The following is a 16,279-nucleotide window of genomic DNA, read 5'->3' as shown; positions in this document are numbered from 1 at the left end:
ATTCCCCGCAGTCATCTCACGTCCTTGCAGTTGCTTCGGGGCCTTTGTAAACAACCCTGTACGAAGCATGCACTTTCCGCTTCTCTCCACAGACGCGCCACCACCCTCCCTGGGACCTTGCCCGTCAGCCTCGCTTCCTAGAACTGACCGAGTTATTTGCTTGCCTGTTTGTTAGCGTGTGCCCTTCCCCAAGGGAGTGCAAGCCCCACAGGAGACGGAGCATGCGGTCTTCCCTGAACACGTAGCGGACACGGTGTCACACGCCCCACGCCTTCGTATTAGCCACCGTTATACGGTGATTAGTCTGTTCTCTGACGTGAAATCCTGGCTACTCTAGTGCATTAGCAGTTACGTTAGCACTTTTGTATTTAAAAAACCAGAAGACTGGCTTTCACCCCGTATTTAGGAATCTTAAACTTACCATGTATGGCTTCTTGGTAACCAGGTGTCTTTGCCGACTTTTTCAATGCAGAATTTTTGAGGCCCATTACTTCCTAAAACCAGGAAAATCAGACAATGTATCCATCCGATCCTTTAAACTTTTTGGTTTTGACTAAACAGAACATGTCACACAGTTTTATTAATGTCGCTTGCTCCTGCCTGGAGAAGGGCCTTAGAGCAGCAGAGGCCCACCCGTGAGAATGCTGGCGGGGGCACAGCAGTACCGGGCTGTGTGACACCCTCACTCTTAAGCGCTAGTTGTCTCTCTCCTGGTGCAGACGCCCTCCCGAGCACCCAGGAGCCTCAGGTCCGAGCCCGGTGTCCGTCTGAGGCCGAGACCGCAGAGCCACCTGCACGGAGCCCGCACTCACCCATGAGCTCCGCGAAGCCTCCCAGGGGCAGGCGGCAGGTCCCCGTGACGAACTGCAGCAGCCGCATCCTCACTTCGTTGTCTGTCTCCTTCACGAACTGCAACAATCAAATTCACCTTAAATCTTCAATCATGAAATAGTAGGCACTTAAATTATTCCTACATTTCTTCTACAAAATTAAGAATTTGAGAAATTTAACTGAAATAGTACAAAAGACACGTGACAGAAAGCGGTCGTAGCACTGACCACGTACCAGAACTGGGCCAAGGACGCTGGGAACCCTCCTCCGTCAGCCCCAGCCACTCCACAGGCTGGCACTGCCGTCCATCCCTCTCTGAGAGGAGGCGGAGGCCTGTGCTGGGTCACCCTGAAAGGTGGCCAGGACAGACGCTGCGACAGCTCCAGCGGTGCTGAGCGCTGCCTGCAGTGCTGAGGGAGACACTCCCCACTGCACGTGTGAGGAGACAGGCCCAGACAGGTGACGTCCGTGTCCTCAAACTGCTGGTGAGTGGCAGAGCTACATGTGAACTCGGGGCCACTTGAGCGCTGAAGCCGCTCTCCCGCCCGGGCCGGCCCCCCTCCCCCAGGGCCTGGCTGCCACTGCCGAGCACGCGTCCTGTCGCCCACTGAACACGTCCCCGGCTCTGCGCCGCACTCAGAGACCCAGAGGATGCGCGTTCCAGACGCACTTCGCTCATTCTTTTTCAAAGAGGGCACAAACGGGTAACATGACATGCTGACTTGAGGTGGTCTGAGCAGAGAAGGCTCGCAGACAGCAGCACACTGGCCAGGGGACAGAGCCGTACTGAGCACATGCTCCGTCAGGACACAGGGAACAGCTCTGTGGCCAGGTCTGGCACAGAATGAGCCCCTCAGAAACCACAGCTGTTCACGGGGACACATGGCCCCCCAGGGGCAGCTCCTCGGCTTTACAGACACAAGTGCCCACCGGGGGGAGCCCGTGCGGGGAGGGTCCCTGCCTGCGTTGTGTGTGAGGCAGCTGGTGTGTCAGGCCTGGGAGGGACTGTCACTGTTCTCTTTAGTCTGCACGACAAGGCAGCAGCGTTCAGGGGTGACGGAAGGGCCTGCGCCGGCCGCCACACCCGTCCTGACGTCCGACACGGACTCCCTTCAACCGAACGCTGCCTTCCCCCTCAGCACCGTACGGAAACATCTCCTGTTATGTTCACTAATTTGCATTTTTAAGAGAGAATGGTCATGAGGGGCGCTGCCTTCCCCCTCAGCACCGTACGGAAACATCTGTTATGTTCACTAATTTGCATCTTTAAAAGAGAATGGTCATGAGGGATAGGACTACGGAACGGCCGTGTCGCAGCTCCTCAGCCCCTCCTGGGCACCGACTGCCGCAATGGCAGAATGGCTGTTGGTTTGCGCCAGGGGCGTGCGAGCGGCTCCGGCGTGAGACACGTTTCCAGATGTGTCCGCACGTCTTTAGACTGTTGAGCAGTACTTTAAAAACATGACACACGTCCTTATGAAAAGATGCAACTTTTGGACAATCTTTCTACAGTAATACGAATTCTCAGACTTTTCACCTGACAGTGAACTAGTTAAGCGACGTGAAAAGGGTCAGTCACTGAGTGGCTCAAACGAGTCTCAATTACAGAGCGCGTGGTCCTCCTCAGACATCGCCCTGCACACGTCGCCTGCAGAGCATCCGGAGTCTGCTCTGACTTTCTCCTTAGAGACACGCTCCTCCTCGGCTTCTAGAACTAGGTGAAGACGAAGGCACACACCTGCCAAAACCAGACGATCTGCTTGCTGTTCCGCGTGTAGTGACGGTACACGGCGTTCCTCTGCCAGTCGGCCAGGTCCACCTCCTGCATGCCGCACAGCATCACCTGGGGAGCGAGCAGACGCGGTCAGCGGGTCCGGGGCACAGCGCTCCGTGCCCGAAACTCACACGCAGCGTGCGCGGGCTCAACACGCGCCTGACGACGGGCACGAAAGGCAGACCCAGCGAAATTTGTGGCAATTTATCCCACAGGGTTCTTTGGTACTTTATCTTATCGAACTCAAACTGAAAACATTTACAGTAACTTCAAGAAAAATGTTAGCTGTGCTAAAAATTTATATAAATACATCCTAAGTTAGGTATCTAAATTATTGGTAACTTTCAAACAAATTTGTTTAAATCTGTGCTATCTCATCTACTTAAAATTAAACATATGCTAACCTGTTATTTAGGCTTTGGGGATATTTTATATATGTAAAATCTTCAAATAACCCGTTTATTATACATGCTATGAAACGTGTGTGTAAATAGCATGGTGCATATTTTTCTCAAACCTACTCTGAACTGTAATCAATAGACAATAAGATGCACGTGTTTTCAGTGTGACGTTAGGTAGCTCTGCCGCCGTGGTCAGTGCACGATATTCCCACTGAGCTGCCCCCCTCAGATGCCCGGGTGACAGCGATTCCACCGCGGAGTAGGCCTGAGAACTCCCATGATGCTCGCGCACACGCACACGCACGCTCTTTCCCGTCTCCCTCCCCAGCACCGCGCTGCGTGACTGACCCACGTGCCGTCGGGGCTGGTACTTCCTTCGTGCTGCTGAGTATTTGATTACATGAACGTACAACAGTTTGTTGACCTGGTGGACAGAGTTTTGGTGTGAACAAATTTAAGGTGAGCACGGATGCGAGGGTCTGTGTGTGGGGTACATGCATTTCACTTGGGTTAACAGCTCACAGTGGGACCGCCAAGGATGAGGCCGATGCAGGTGTGACTCCGTCAGGGACCGCTCACGCGGCCCCAAAGTGGCACTTCTTTGGGCTTTCCTTGCATTTCCCCGTGACTGATGAGCCCCTCCCATGTGTTTACTTGCCTTCGCTATAGCTTTTGTGGCCTCTCTGCCCCTTTAAAGAAGGGTTTGCCTTTTTAACCAGCTACATATTCTAGATGGAAGACTTTTGTCACCGTCTCTCCCACTGCGCGGGCTGACTTTCATTTACTTAGCGGTGTCTTGAGGAGCAGCAGGTTTTAGTTTTGATGAGTCTGGTTTAACCTTTTTGGGGGTGTGGTTTATTGCATTTTCGTGCTCTCCCTAAGAAACTTCTGCCTGCACCAAGACTTGTCTCCTGTTTTCTTTTTGGCTTTCATGCTGAGGTTGGACTTCAATCTTCAGGGGCTGAGGTAGGGTTAATTTTCTCCCACACGGCTACTATCCCTTTCATCCAGCATTTGTGCAAAAGACTTTCCCTTCCTCACTGAAATACACTTAACACTTTCATTAAAAATCAGTGACAGTTTACGTGTGCCTCTATTTCTGGACTTTCAAGTATTCCAATGATATCTTTGTCACAAACACTACATTCTCTTAATTGCCGTGACTTTATAATTCTTGAAATCAGGTGGTAGTGGACATGTCCAAGTTTGTCATTTTTCAAAACTTTTGGCTAACATAAAGTCTTTGTATTTCCCAGTAATTTTAAAATCTCAGCCTGTCAGTTTTTACAAAAAATTCTGCTGGGATATTGACTGGGATTGTGTTACGTATACAGATTAATTTGGAGATAACTGACATTTTCACAATATTGAGTCTTCCAATACATAACATGATATAACTCTCCATTTATTAAAGTCATCCTTACTTTTTCTGAGCAATGTTTTGAGTTTTTAGTATAGAGGCCTTTCATGTCTTTGGTTAAGTTTGTTTTGTTTTGTTTTGATGCTTGAGTAAATGAAACTTTAAAGTTTCAATTTCCAAATGTTGCTGGTATATAGAGGCTATACATTGATTTTTTAAAAATTATTAACCTATACCCTGTAGTCTTATTAAATTCACTGTTACGTCTAGTAGTTTTTTGGTGGCTTCCCTGGCATTTCCTAACTCGAAATTACCTTATCGTTTGTGAATAAAGGCAGTTTTACTCTTGCCAGTCTCTGCTTTTCGTTTCTCTGTTTGCCTCATTTTACTGGCCCGGGCGTCTGGCACAGAGCAGACATGGTGAGTGGACATCTTCGCCCTGTTCCCAGTCTCCACGTGTACATGTGGGTGTCACCGTTTACGGTGACATCACAGTCTCTCTCCATTGCTGACCCCTTTATCAGAGTTGCCTTCCATTCCTAGCGAGAGTTTTTATAAGGAATAACGTTATCTTCTTAAAGCCAAAAGGGGCATGATTACGAACATTTCGAATGACGGCGTGAATACCGATCACTAAGGTCTGACTCGAGGTCGGGGGCGATGAATGGGAGTAAAAGCCCAAAGAAAGTGAGACAAACCAAAAATGGATGGATGTTTTCTCATAGCTCTGTCCTGTGAGCTAAGGGCAAATCAGCAGCAAATACAGACAGTAGCCTCTGTGTGTGTAAAAGGAGATCATCATCAGCCAGATTGTGTCACGGGGCTGTGCATGTGAACATAGGGAAGGCCACCGAGGGCCAGGTAAAAGCTCGTCCCCTCCTGGGCTGCTGCCCGTCTCACAGCTGCCCTCGTGCGGGGCCCACGGGGGACCCCCGTCCACCTTCCAGCAGGGCCTCAATACCATGGGCGTGTGCATCCTGACGCACGAGGCTTAGTGCAGTCTGTGGGTAAGAAATAGTTCACGTGCTCCACAGAACTTTCTGCCCGTTCTAACATGTCTGCTCGTGCGTGTGCAGCCGTGACAGGAGACGCGTCCCTCAGGCTCGGTCCTGAGTCTCATGCACGTCCCACGGGGGTCCGCTTCCAGAAGGCCATTATCTATACAGGACACCACCATGTAAAACTTAGAGCGCTAATTTCTCACATGCCCGTCTGATGACATGAATGAGTCAGGTTTCCTCGTGGAGGATCCAAGGTGGCCAAAGCTAAAATGCTGTGCCCAGAGGCAGCCAGGACCGTCCTGGGGCCCTGCCTGTGTCCCAGCCACGGAAGACCGTGCCACAAACGCATCGTGATTAATCTTTAGGGAAATAAAATCAAAACCACAATGAGACGTCGTCACACCCATCACGATGATCACTACAGAACGAAACGAAAAACGTAGGCAAGGATAGGACCTTGCACACGTGGTGGGCGTGTAAAACGGCGCAGCAGCTGAGAAGGACGGGGTGGCCGGTCCTCAGCGTTAAACACAATCACTGCGTGACCCGGCAGGACCGCCGCCAGGTGTGTTTTCCGAGGTGAAAGCAGAGAGGTCGGTACAGCCGTGCTCACAGCAGCCACGACGGAGCGCCCCAAAGGTCACCCCACATAAACAACGTGCACACACAGACAGCGGGACACGAGTGGACCTGAAGGAGGAGGGGTTCTTCCACGTGCAGCAATCGTGAGTGCCCCCCGGCCACAGGAAGACGCCACGCGCCTCACTGCCCTGAGACGGCAACCACAGCCAGGGACGGTGATGGTGCCAGGGACAGGAGGGGGTGGGGAACGGGGACGGAGGCCGCTTCAGCACGGCGGAGCAGCTCCGGGTGCGGGCTGCGCGGCCACGCGGACATCCTTGGCGAACCGCGTGCTTAGACGTGGCTAAGGTGATAAACCGTATGGGCCTTTTATCGCCGAAGAAAAAATAGTTCCTGATACGCTTGTAACAAGTGTGAATTCAGCAAAGACCACAAACAACTCTGTCCTGACTTTAAAATCTGGTATTTGGGGCAACTCACTACTTTCCAAGAATTCTCAAAATGAGCAACGAGGCTGCATTCACCGTTCGGGACCCCGAATGCTGGCACCGATTCGTGACCTTGTGCCACACCATCGCCATGGCCCAGAGGACCGCGGCCCTCCCCGCCGCCCCCCTGGACACGTGGAAGGGCGACAGGGCTCAGGGCTGTGCCACGGGGCCTACGCTGCCCCTCCCGCCAGCACCCCTGCAGTGCGCGACGAAGCTCCTCACCTCCAGTTCCTTTTCATCAAAGTACTGCAGCCACTGAAGGGGCACGACCTCGTTGAAGCCGTCGAGGAAAGCTTTGGTCTGTTCCTGCACGCCGCGAGAAAAACGCCACTCTGCCATCAAACTGAAATGAAAACGCTGTTTAACAGAGGTCATCTGCACGTGAGGCGACAGGTTAGAAACAGCAAGCGCCCCTAAATCCCTCCTCCTCCCGAATGTGCCGCACGCGTCCCTCACACGCGTGTCATTCCGCTGCCTTGTCTGCAGTGGCCCAAAGTGGACGTAACCAAGTGACACCTAATAGCAGAAATGGCTTAACGAAATGGAATGTGCGCACCGTGATTTATCCAGCTGTCAGAAAAGGGGTTAGGTCTATCGGGGCCGACCTGGAAAAAGCAAGCTACAGAGTCACGTGCATCCCACGATCCCACTGTGGAAACAACTGTGAAAGCGAACATAAGAACCCGTAAAGGGAGACAGAGACGCCGTGGAGCGCGCGTCTCAGAGGAGGCTGGAAACGGTGGCAGCTGAGCAGAAACGGGTCCGGGGAGGCGACGGGGGGAGAAGCACGAGAAGTCGGCAGTGCCGGAGCTGGCAGACCACGGCCTGCGGGCCCCACCCCGCATGTGAGCCAAGAGTAGTGAGTCTCTACATTTCTTTTAAATGGTTGAAAAATATGAGAAAATATTCAAGGATTTAAAAACTATGTGAAATCAAATCCCACTGCCCACTAGCGGTCCGGTCCCACGGGGACCCAGCCGCACGTGAGCGCAGAGGACAGCAGAGCCTGAAACCTCTACTCCCGGGCTCTTCCTGGGAGTCTGGAGCTACCCGGCTGGCAAATGGGCATCACCTCTGAGGTACGGGGACCGCTGTAACAAACAGGCCGCAGCCCTGGACGACGCCCCCGGCCAGAAGTGGACAGAGAGGCGGCACTGGCCGAGAGGTGACGAGAACCAGGAGGCGCTGGGGCCACGCAGCTCGAGGGACATGTGTCTGAAAGTGGGGGTGGCCGCCGGGGTTCGACTCGGAGCACTGCTCCCCTCGCCGGGCTGCAGCCCCCTCGGCGTGTCCTCTGGACGGAGGTGAGATGCACGCGGCAGGGGGCAGTGGTGGGGAGAGGGTCGCCACGCGCTCGCCCTCCTGGAACGTGGCACAGCTGACGAGCACGAGAGCATCGGGCGAGGGAGGGCGCTGCAGCTGAGCCTGGCGTGCTCGGAGGTCGAGGGAACACAGGACGGTGACGGGGGTGACTGTGGGACGCGTTCCCAGGAGCCGACAAGAGGCGAAGCCCGGTGCAGACGGACAGCAGCGTAGCAGGCTCTCCACGCTCTAGACACCGAGGTCACCACGTCCCGTGCATCGTCTCACCCGATATACTCGTCCTTGTTCTCCTCTGTCACCAGGATGTTGGCGCCTCCCAGCTTCAGGTCATGTGAAGTGACTTTTCCCAAAATCTCCATGTCAACAGAAAAGTACATTTCTAAGCCACATTCTTCAATGTTGTTGTCTCTGGGTGATAAAAAAACATATATACTAATTAACAAGATACGTAAATTGGTTTAAAAAAATGCTTTACTGAAAGATAAATGTTTGAACCTTATCCAGATGAGGGAGTTATAAAATTCGGTATCGATAGATTCCAAATCCTTAATGGTCAGTTTCTTACTCAGCATACGCTTGTAGAATGGCAAAGAGAAACCAGTATCAATAAACTTGCCATGGAAAAGTGCCTGCCAAGAAAAACAAAAGCTTTGCTTAAAACTTACAAATTAACGGTCTTTCTTAGAGCACAATGCTAACAGAGAAATCATGAGGCCTCGCAGGCCAAAAAAAAAAAGCACCGAATGACTAATTAGCATAAATCACGACAGCTAAAATATAAAAGGCTAAGTACGAAAAGCTAAGAGGTGAATCGTTTACCTGAGTCTCTCAGCTCCGCCATGTCCTATCAGTAAGCGGAAGAGGATGCCACGGGAGCTCGACGACCCCACCCCAACGTGAGGGGGACTGACCCCTCCGTCCCCTTCCGGACCTTGCAGGTGCCCAGAGGAAGCTCAGGGCTGCCCCTCCGTCTGCCAGTGCTCCACGGCCACGGGCAGCGTGGGGAGCCCCGGGCCCCTCGGCACCCTACTCGCCGCACCGCTCATACCCCCCGAGCCACCTGCTCTGCCCCCTGCTCCGACGCCGTGACCTGGGGAGCGATGGCCCAGGCTGCAGCTGGCCCAGCTCCGAGGACTCGGCTTCCCCTCCAGCCCTCTCAGGGGTGCTGTTTCTCCCTACGTCAGCAGGCTGGAGGTGGGGTGCGGTGGGGTGCCCCTCACCACAGACCCCTCCTCCCTCCCCCCAGCTTTAACCTCCCTGGAGGCAGGCGACCCACTGCTCCTGGGTCACCGAGACCTCCGGATTTATCCCCTCGGCCCCCACGGCTCCCCTCTGAGGCAGACAAGCCTCTCCCCGCCCCCTCTCCCCGGCCAGACACGGCCCGCGTCTGTGCTCGCTGCTCCCCTAGCAGCCGCGGTGCCCTCCTGGTCTGCGGTCCACACCCCGCCCTGCCGGCTGCCTCCAGGGGGTCCCGCCAGTCCCGGGGCCCTGGCCCTCCCCTGCACCCCGCTGCCTCACACTGTCAGCCGGCACGCGCCCCGGGCACCATCGCACCACCCGCCGGCGACGCGTCTGGCAGAACCCAAGCCGCGTGAACCCAGCGCTCGGCCGCTCCCCGCCTGTGCCTGGGCGGTGGGACGTGCTGGAACGGGCACCCGGCCACGTGCCTGGCTCAGTGCCACCTGGTCCTCGCCCACCCTGAGCCCCGCCCACGGTCTGCTCTCCATGTCGCCGAGGAGACGCCGCCGGGAGGACTCCTGCGTGGCCCGGGCACTCACGACCTCCGTCCCGCCTCTCTGCTCGTCGTCAAGGTCACCACTCCACAGCCCCAGCCAGTGACCGGCTTGCCCTCGTCCTCCGCAGGGCGGTGGGGGTCTCCTCCCGTCTCCACGGCAGGCCCACGTCTGCTCACTGCCTCGTCCCCCTGCGCGTCGGCCGGTCACCTGTTCACCCATCCGTCCGTCCTTCCCAGCATGCGCCTCCCTCTCCCCGTCTTCTGGGAACCATTCTCGTTCACCGTGTGCCCTCCCTGACTTACAAACGTAACGTCCTTTGAGTTCTCGTCCGGCCACCCGTGTCCCTTAAACGACAGCACAGCCTCACCTAGCCGTCTTCCCTCATCACATATTTGTCCGCACCTTCGACCCGCTCATGCCCCGTATGTGACCGGCCCGCTGCTGCCGCATCCGCTGCCACTGCCACTGCCACAGCCACAGCCACAGCCACAGCCACGCGCCCGCACTGCGCCAGGCAGGCTGCTGCTCAGCCTGCCCCCCCGCCGCCCCCTCGGCCTGGAGCGCAGCGCTACACGGTGGCCGCGTGACCATGAGTAGACGTGACCAACGAAAACGCCTGCTGCTTTTAGAAAATCCTGCGAGGACATTGGAAATAAAGTTTCAACGAATGAACGAGTAACGAGAGTCAGGGCTCACCATGGCGATGAAGCGGCCGATGAAGCAGAAGTAGGCGAGGTGGTCGGGGTTGATGGTGGACGCGGGGTTGATCTGCAGGCAGTAGTTGTTCTTGCCCGCGTACTCGAACAAGCAGTACATGGGGTTCAGGACTTCGTGCGAGAGCAAGAAAAACCATTCTCTAGAAGGAAATGAGCCGAGATTACGCCCAGCACTCACGCGGACGGGAGCTTAAAACACACAGTGACCTGCCAGCTCCTGCACTGCCAAACGTCAAGTCGGTGTCCCTACATGCGACACGCTGACTTCTCTGCACACTGTCGGGTGTCCCTGCTCACCGCCACGGTGGCCTGTGTAGGTCCCACGTTTTCAGTCCACCCCGTGCAGCCATCTTTCTGCAGATGACCTGCCCCGCCCACCGGACTGCACGCTCCGCAGAAGCGAAAGCCCCGTCGTCACACCGTTTTGCGTCCTTCACTCTCGCGGGCCTTGGGACCGATGCGCAGTGGGCGGCAGTGAGCACCTGCCCGGGACACTGACATTCGCGCACTGCCGCCGTGGAACTGTTTCGATTTTATGCCAATGCATTAAAAATGGAAGTAAATTTTTAAAAGTAAAATCTTTAAATGGAATACACATTCTCTAAGGCCTCACCACCTACTTCGCCTCATTTCTAAACGTCCAACACATGAAATCCGACTGTAGGCAACATCAGTAACGGACGTCACCGCACACGGCCAGCGCTCGCCCCGGGGGTCCCCCGCACTGGGAGCGCTGGGCTCCCTTCCACGCGGCCACGCGGTCCCTACCTAGCCCCGCCCCGTTCCTCACTGCGTCCCGAAAACTTAGTGTCAGTTTCAAAGAAAAATCATTTCTGGGCACGCAGCTGTCATCCTGAGATGACAGGGCGGGCTGGCATGGGGTGAGGGGTGTGCACTCCCCTGAGAGAGGTGGCCACCGATTCGGCCACTTGAGGCCACGCGAGAAAGTGGGAATGCAGACCAGGGGATTTTAAAAAGCCAGAAATCTTGCTTCTCAAGCAGAATCCAGTGATTAATGTTGTCAAGTAATTTTACAAGGCGACCTCGGAGATGCCTGACGGGCAGAGAGGGGAGAACTCAAACAACAGGAACTGAGAAATGACAAGCTCCAGGCCCCAGGCCTGGATCCGGTCCCAGCGGAGCAGCTGAGCCAAGCCGACCTCCCGCTCGGACAGGAAGTGGGACGAGTCCGGGGAAGAGGACGGAGCAGACACGGTGACAACGAGCTCAGACACGGAATCGGGAAATCGCGCTGCCAGTTGCTGCGGACCCCCGAGCAGACAGCAGCCCGGAGGACTGAGCCCTTCCGGAGAGGACCGCCGTCCACGCCACCGCACCTGCACCTGACACCGCAGAGGAAGAGGGGACGTTCCGACTAGCAAGGGGCTCCTCCACACTCTCAATAAACCAAAGGGGCACAGAGGCTGAAAAACTATGAGACAACAGATGAGCTAGCAGAGCCTAGAGGAAAACAGAGCGAAACCACTAACGAAAAATCTCACTAGAAGCAGCGAAAGTCAGGGCGGCACTCCCAACAGTGACATGAGCACAGGTCTGAGAAAAACCGAAACATGGAAAAGCACAGAGATGAAGGTCAGAAAAGAGGACAGACATGGAAGAGTGACGAAGGACGTTCCACCCATGACCGACGTTCCGAAGAAAAACAGGACAAATGCAACAGAAAAGTATTCGAAGACGTAATTGAAGAAAAGGTTCCCTAAATCAAGGAAGATCTCAATACGTTCCTTGAAAATATATAAAACAATCAACGATGAAATTAATGAACTTCAGGAAAGGGCTGTGTGGACCGGGCTCCGCGGCAGGGCACTGGCACCCGCGGCTGGGGACAGCAGAGTGCTGTGCAAGACACCCACGTCCCGGCAGGTCGCCGTGTGTGGACAAAAGCAGCGGCAAACACAACCGTAAACGTGCGAAGCTGCAGGGACGTGTGCACCGCCCTCGTGAACGCCTGAGCACGCCGAAACCAACGCACGAACCAAAGGACTTTGGGAGTGAGAAAATCAGGTCAGAAGGAGCAGACTGTATGCATTAAAACTGTCAAACTATCAAACCGAACCAAAACAGGTGAGGTAAATAAGGGTTCAGACAAGAATGTGAAGGTTTTAAAGTCAGACACTGAAAATAACACCACGTTTCATTTCTAAGACATACCTTTATTTTTAGTGTCTGAACATTTCTTTCTGAAACTGAGAAATCACAGTAGATGTGACATGAACACTTACTGTGGTAGGCACTGTTTCTTTTCTGAAAAAAAGCTTCTTACTAACGTTCCCGATGAGACAGACAGTATGCTAACGTAACCCCAACCCTGATGGCACCACACACACGCTCACCAGCCGTGCCTAGTCCCACATCCCTTTCTGCCAGTTGCACTAAAATTGTGATTTCATAATTCTGCGCACCTGTGAAATATGAGTTCATACTTCATAGAGTTCACACTCTATGAAAAGCAAGTTTAGTTCTTTGGAAAGATTTAATGAAAGTATTTTGCTAAAAAAAACAAATTATTGTCAAATTAGGTTTGGACAAAGCAATTGAAAAAAGCATTAAAAGGGTTTCCCACTTATTGCTTCACAAGAGTCTACTATTAACAATATATTTAGTGAGTGTGGAAAACTTTATTCTCCAAAGGACTCAAACTGGATTACACACAAACATAAAACCAACAGACACTGTTATAACAGCAAAAAATAAGAAACAACTTTACACATGCTGATCCATTGATTATATCTCCGTATAATGGAGTGCTGTACGGCCATTAAATAAAGCATTTCGCTCTCTCTGACGCGGAAAGATGTCCACGATACACAAAATGACAACATCGAGTTGCTATATTGTGCACACTGTATGATCAGTTGTTTAAAAAACACAGCAAACTCGTACTATATCACACATATATACAAAGTTATATATATGTGCAGAGAAAATGTACAGGATAACCAAGAAAGTAATAATGGTTACCTCTAGAACTGTGACTTTTAATTTTTGTTCTTAAAAATAATTCTAGATTCCTATTAAAAATATATCTTTTCAAGAATACATCCATTGCATACAATGGAGAGACACTATTTAAAAGCAGATGCGTTTTCATTTTACCTTGCTAAACCACCATAATCAAGTCCTTCTTCTCCTCTAAATATTACATATAATCGCCTCCTCAAGTCATAGGGTTTTAATGCCATAATCTAATTAAAAACAAAAACATGGATATTTAAACACTCATATGCAGCACAAGTTTCTTCCAAAAACAATTCAATTTAAATTTCATTGGTATTTTCAAAATTACACATTTTCTTATTTCAGATGACAACGCCTTTAAAAACTCTTAAGATCAACTGATTTGTCCACACGCCTCCGCCTCACCTCTCCCCCGCCGCGTGTGCTGAACAGTGGCAGCGGAGGAAGTTGGACACGGAAAGCTGTAAGGTTAGAAAATATTCCCTTCCCCATCATTCCCCAAATGCTGCCAAAATCTTACAAAAAAGGGACTTTTAACTTTTTCCGAGAAGCAAAAGACCTTGCTCTGGGTCCTGCTTAGGGCACTCATCCCATTTCTCAGGAGGGAACGGACTCAGCTATAGCAAGGAATTATTTACGGGACAATGAATTTATACGTAAGATAGTGTATCGTAAAGCAATACGTATGGCCAAGCTTTCATGATCCTCAATGGCTTATGTTAAGGTTACTAGTAAATAGGCTTTAGTTTCGGATAAAAATGAATTCCTCCTGCCACACTCATGCCAGGACGCGGGCCGAGGCTGGCACGTGGATCGGGCCCCGCCCGCGACAGCCGGCCACACGGGCAGTGGGCCGTCCTGCGCAGCAGACCGCGCTGGAGCCCGAGGCAGAGCGCGGCCAGGCCACTGTGAGCTGCGATGCACACTCACTGAAACGAGGCTCGCACAGAGCCGGGCCCGAGGCTGATCCATTTGACACTTATATCTGTGGCTAAGAGTTTATTAATTCAAACAAAAATGATTTGGTAACAGCTGTATGAAGTGTCTTGTTCAAAAGCCGACAGCTGGCAGAATGCAGCTAGGGTGGGAGCGTCTCTGGCTTCAGAGGGCCGCTGTCCCTGTCTGGCCTGTCGCCTGAAGTCCCCATGCTCTGTACGTGTGCAAAGGGCATTCCGGCTCGTCACTGCACCGTTTTGCAGGGGATGGAGGAGACTGACGTGAGCAGCCCTCCACCTCCCCACAAAAGGTGACGTTATTTTGGTGGCTTATCTTTCAGTATTCTGCACATGACTCAGGCGGGCAGTCACGGAGTCACATCTGTCTCGTTCCCCGAGCGCTGGCTGAGCAGCTGCCCCGGACAGGGCTTCGCCAGGTGCTGGCCCACGGAGCTCACCTTCTCATCAGGAGACGGACAAAATGTGTTGGGCAGCAGCAAGTTTACCAAAAGGGGCCAAGGACCACACACGGCCAGAATGGGACTCGAGGGCGTGAGCAGGGCCTGCCACCCTAAGCAGAATGCTCAGACGCGTCACCAGCCTGCAGGAGCGGGCACTTGACGCAGGGCTCCTAAGGGCCTACGTAAATGGTCGCAGCACCAACACAGCTTGACTTGAGTTTGGTGCTACTATCGAGGCTTGTTTGAGTTAATAAAGTCTTAGGAAAGTAAGTGTCAAAATGTGTGTTTGTCCAGAAGCTGCTGAGCTCCCTTTCAGGAGACTCGTTCCCGCGGACTCTGCCAGACCCAGCACCTGTGCCTGAGAGGCGGAGACGGTGACAGGAGCCGTCTCAAAGGGGTGCTGTGGAGCCGGATTAAACGGAATGAGGCTGCCAGTGTGAGCACGTGGCGCTCATGCCAGGGCACGGGCTTGGCGATGGCTCTCGTTACGCTGGCACACAGTGAGCGGCCGGCACTGGCAGCTGCGCTGAGCGGCGTGAAGCCTCTGCGGCCCTCACTCTCGCTGACGAGGACACGAGCTGTGCTGTGGTCTTCCGACAGCGTCACCCTTACCTGCTGGAAGGAGTCTTCAAACAACGTCTGCCGGGACACGTTGATCTTTACGTGACTGGGTAGTGCATTGGACTAAGGACAGAAATAACACCGCGGTGTCACGCCGGCCGTGGCAGACGCGCCGTGTAAAGACAAAACTCAATGACTGTAACGTAAGGTCTATTTACCACTGTAGTACCTGGCACAAGTAACGGAAGTGAGCGAGTTTCCACCTAAAGCTGCGTTCGTAAGCAATCTGTGGCCCACCTTTAGTTCTAGAAAGAAAAAGAACAAAGCACATGTTAATGCAGGGAACGCTAGGTGCCAGACACTCGGCACGGACCTGGAGCGTGCCGGTCCTGCCGATGACAGGACAGCTACGCGCTGGGACAGACGTGAAGGTGCGCTTGGCGGGCCGACAGAGGCCGGAGCAGTGAGGACGCACGACGCCCCAGCGCAGAGCGAACAGTTACGGATGGGGCTTGTGTAAAGCGTCAGTCAGGAGAAACAAAGTCCACCACTGACTGCTTCAAAGAAAACCTGGGACAGTCCTCAGACCTGAGGACAGAGGCTTTAGATAGAAGAGACATGGAAGAAAATTCTACCGCGTCTTAAACCTAAGCTGAAACAAACATGCTGCTGGAGACAGTAAGCAAAGCAAAATCAGATCCCCAGGCAGAGGTGGCATCCAGGTCACACAGCTCAGCTGTCAGGGAGGAAGGGCAGGGCGGGGGGCATGCAGGTGGCTTTACAAATACAGCTCAATGCCACGAAGACGGCCCCAGAGACGAGCACAAGCAACGCTCAGCATCTTAGGGGACACCTGGCAGGGAGGGGCGCGTTCTCGCGCTGTCGGGTGCTAGTGAATTCATTCGGCGCATGATCGTGGGACGCACGGGATGCACCTGGCGCGCTCCTGGACAGCGGGGGCGTTGGGAGGAAACAGGAGGAAAGGCCCGTTTCTGTGGCGTTTAAGCACCAGTGGAGGAATAAGTACACCTGAGGCGTCTTTCCAGAAGGGGTAACGTCCCAGCACTCCTGCCCCCCCCGCCCCGGGAGGGCCGGCAGTGTGGGAAGCACGGGAGTGGGACGGGCGGC

The 16,279-nt window shown here is 53.5% G+C and overlaps 1 protein-coding gene across 1 annotated transcript in view; it reads right to left on the bottom strand.

Moving 5' to 3' along the window:
* The window catches only part of WWP1 (WW domain containing E3 ubiquitin protein ligase 1), a 77,800-nt gene that overhangs the window by 723 nt on the left and 60,798 nt on the right, over positions 1 to 16,279 (bottom strand). Inside the window, exons 15-24 of the mRNA XM_006924107.3 lie at positions 15,381 to 15,456; positions 15,203 to 15,274; positions 13,333 to 13,421; positions 10,196 to 10,355; positions 8,259 to 8,392; positions 8,031 to 8,171; positions 6,663 to 6,783; positions 2,570 to 2,674; positions 813 to 909; positions 422 to 494 (exon numbers count right to left, since the gene is read on the bottom strand). Of these exons, the coding sequence (XP_006924169.1) occupies positions 422 to 494; positions 813 to 909; positions 2,570 to 2,674; positions 6,663 to 6,783; positions 8,031 to 8,171; positions 8,259 to 8,392; positions 10,196 to 10,355; positions 13,333 to 13,421; positions 15,203 to 15,274; positions 15,381 to 15,456 (1,068 nt within the window). The remainder of the gene's footprint in view (positions 1 to 421; positions 495 to 812; positions 910 to 2,569; positions 2,675 to 6,662; positions 6,784 to 8,030; positions 8,172 to 8,258; positions 8,393 to 10,195; positions 10,356 to 13,332; positions 13,422 to 15,202; positions 15,275 to 15,380; positions 15,457 to 16,279) is intronic.

The sequence above is a fragment of the Pteropus alecto genome, unplaced genomic scaffold (assembly GCF_000325575.1).
Source record: "Pteropus alecto unplaced genomic scaffold, ASM32557v1 scaffold87, whole genome shotgun sequence".
Lineage (NCBI taxonomy): Eukaryota > Metazoa > Chordata > Mammalia > Chiroptera > Pteropodidae > Pteropus > Pteropus alecto.
The sequence above is the reverse complement of the archived record's forward strand: the minus strand, read 5'-3'. Positions and strand labels throughout refer to the sequence as shown.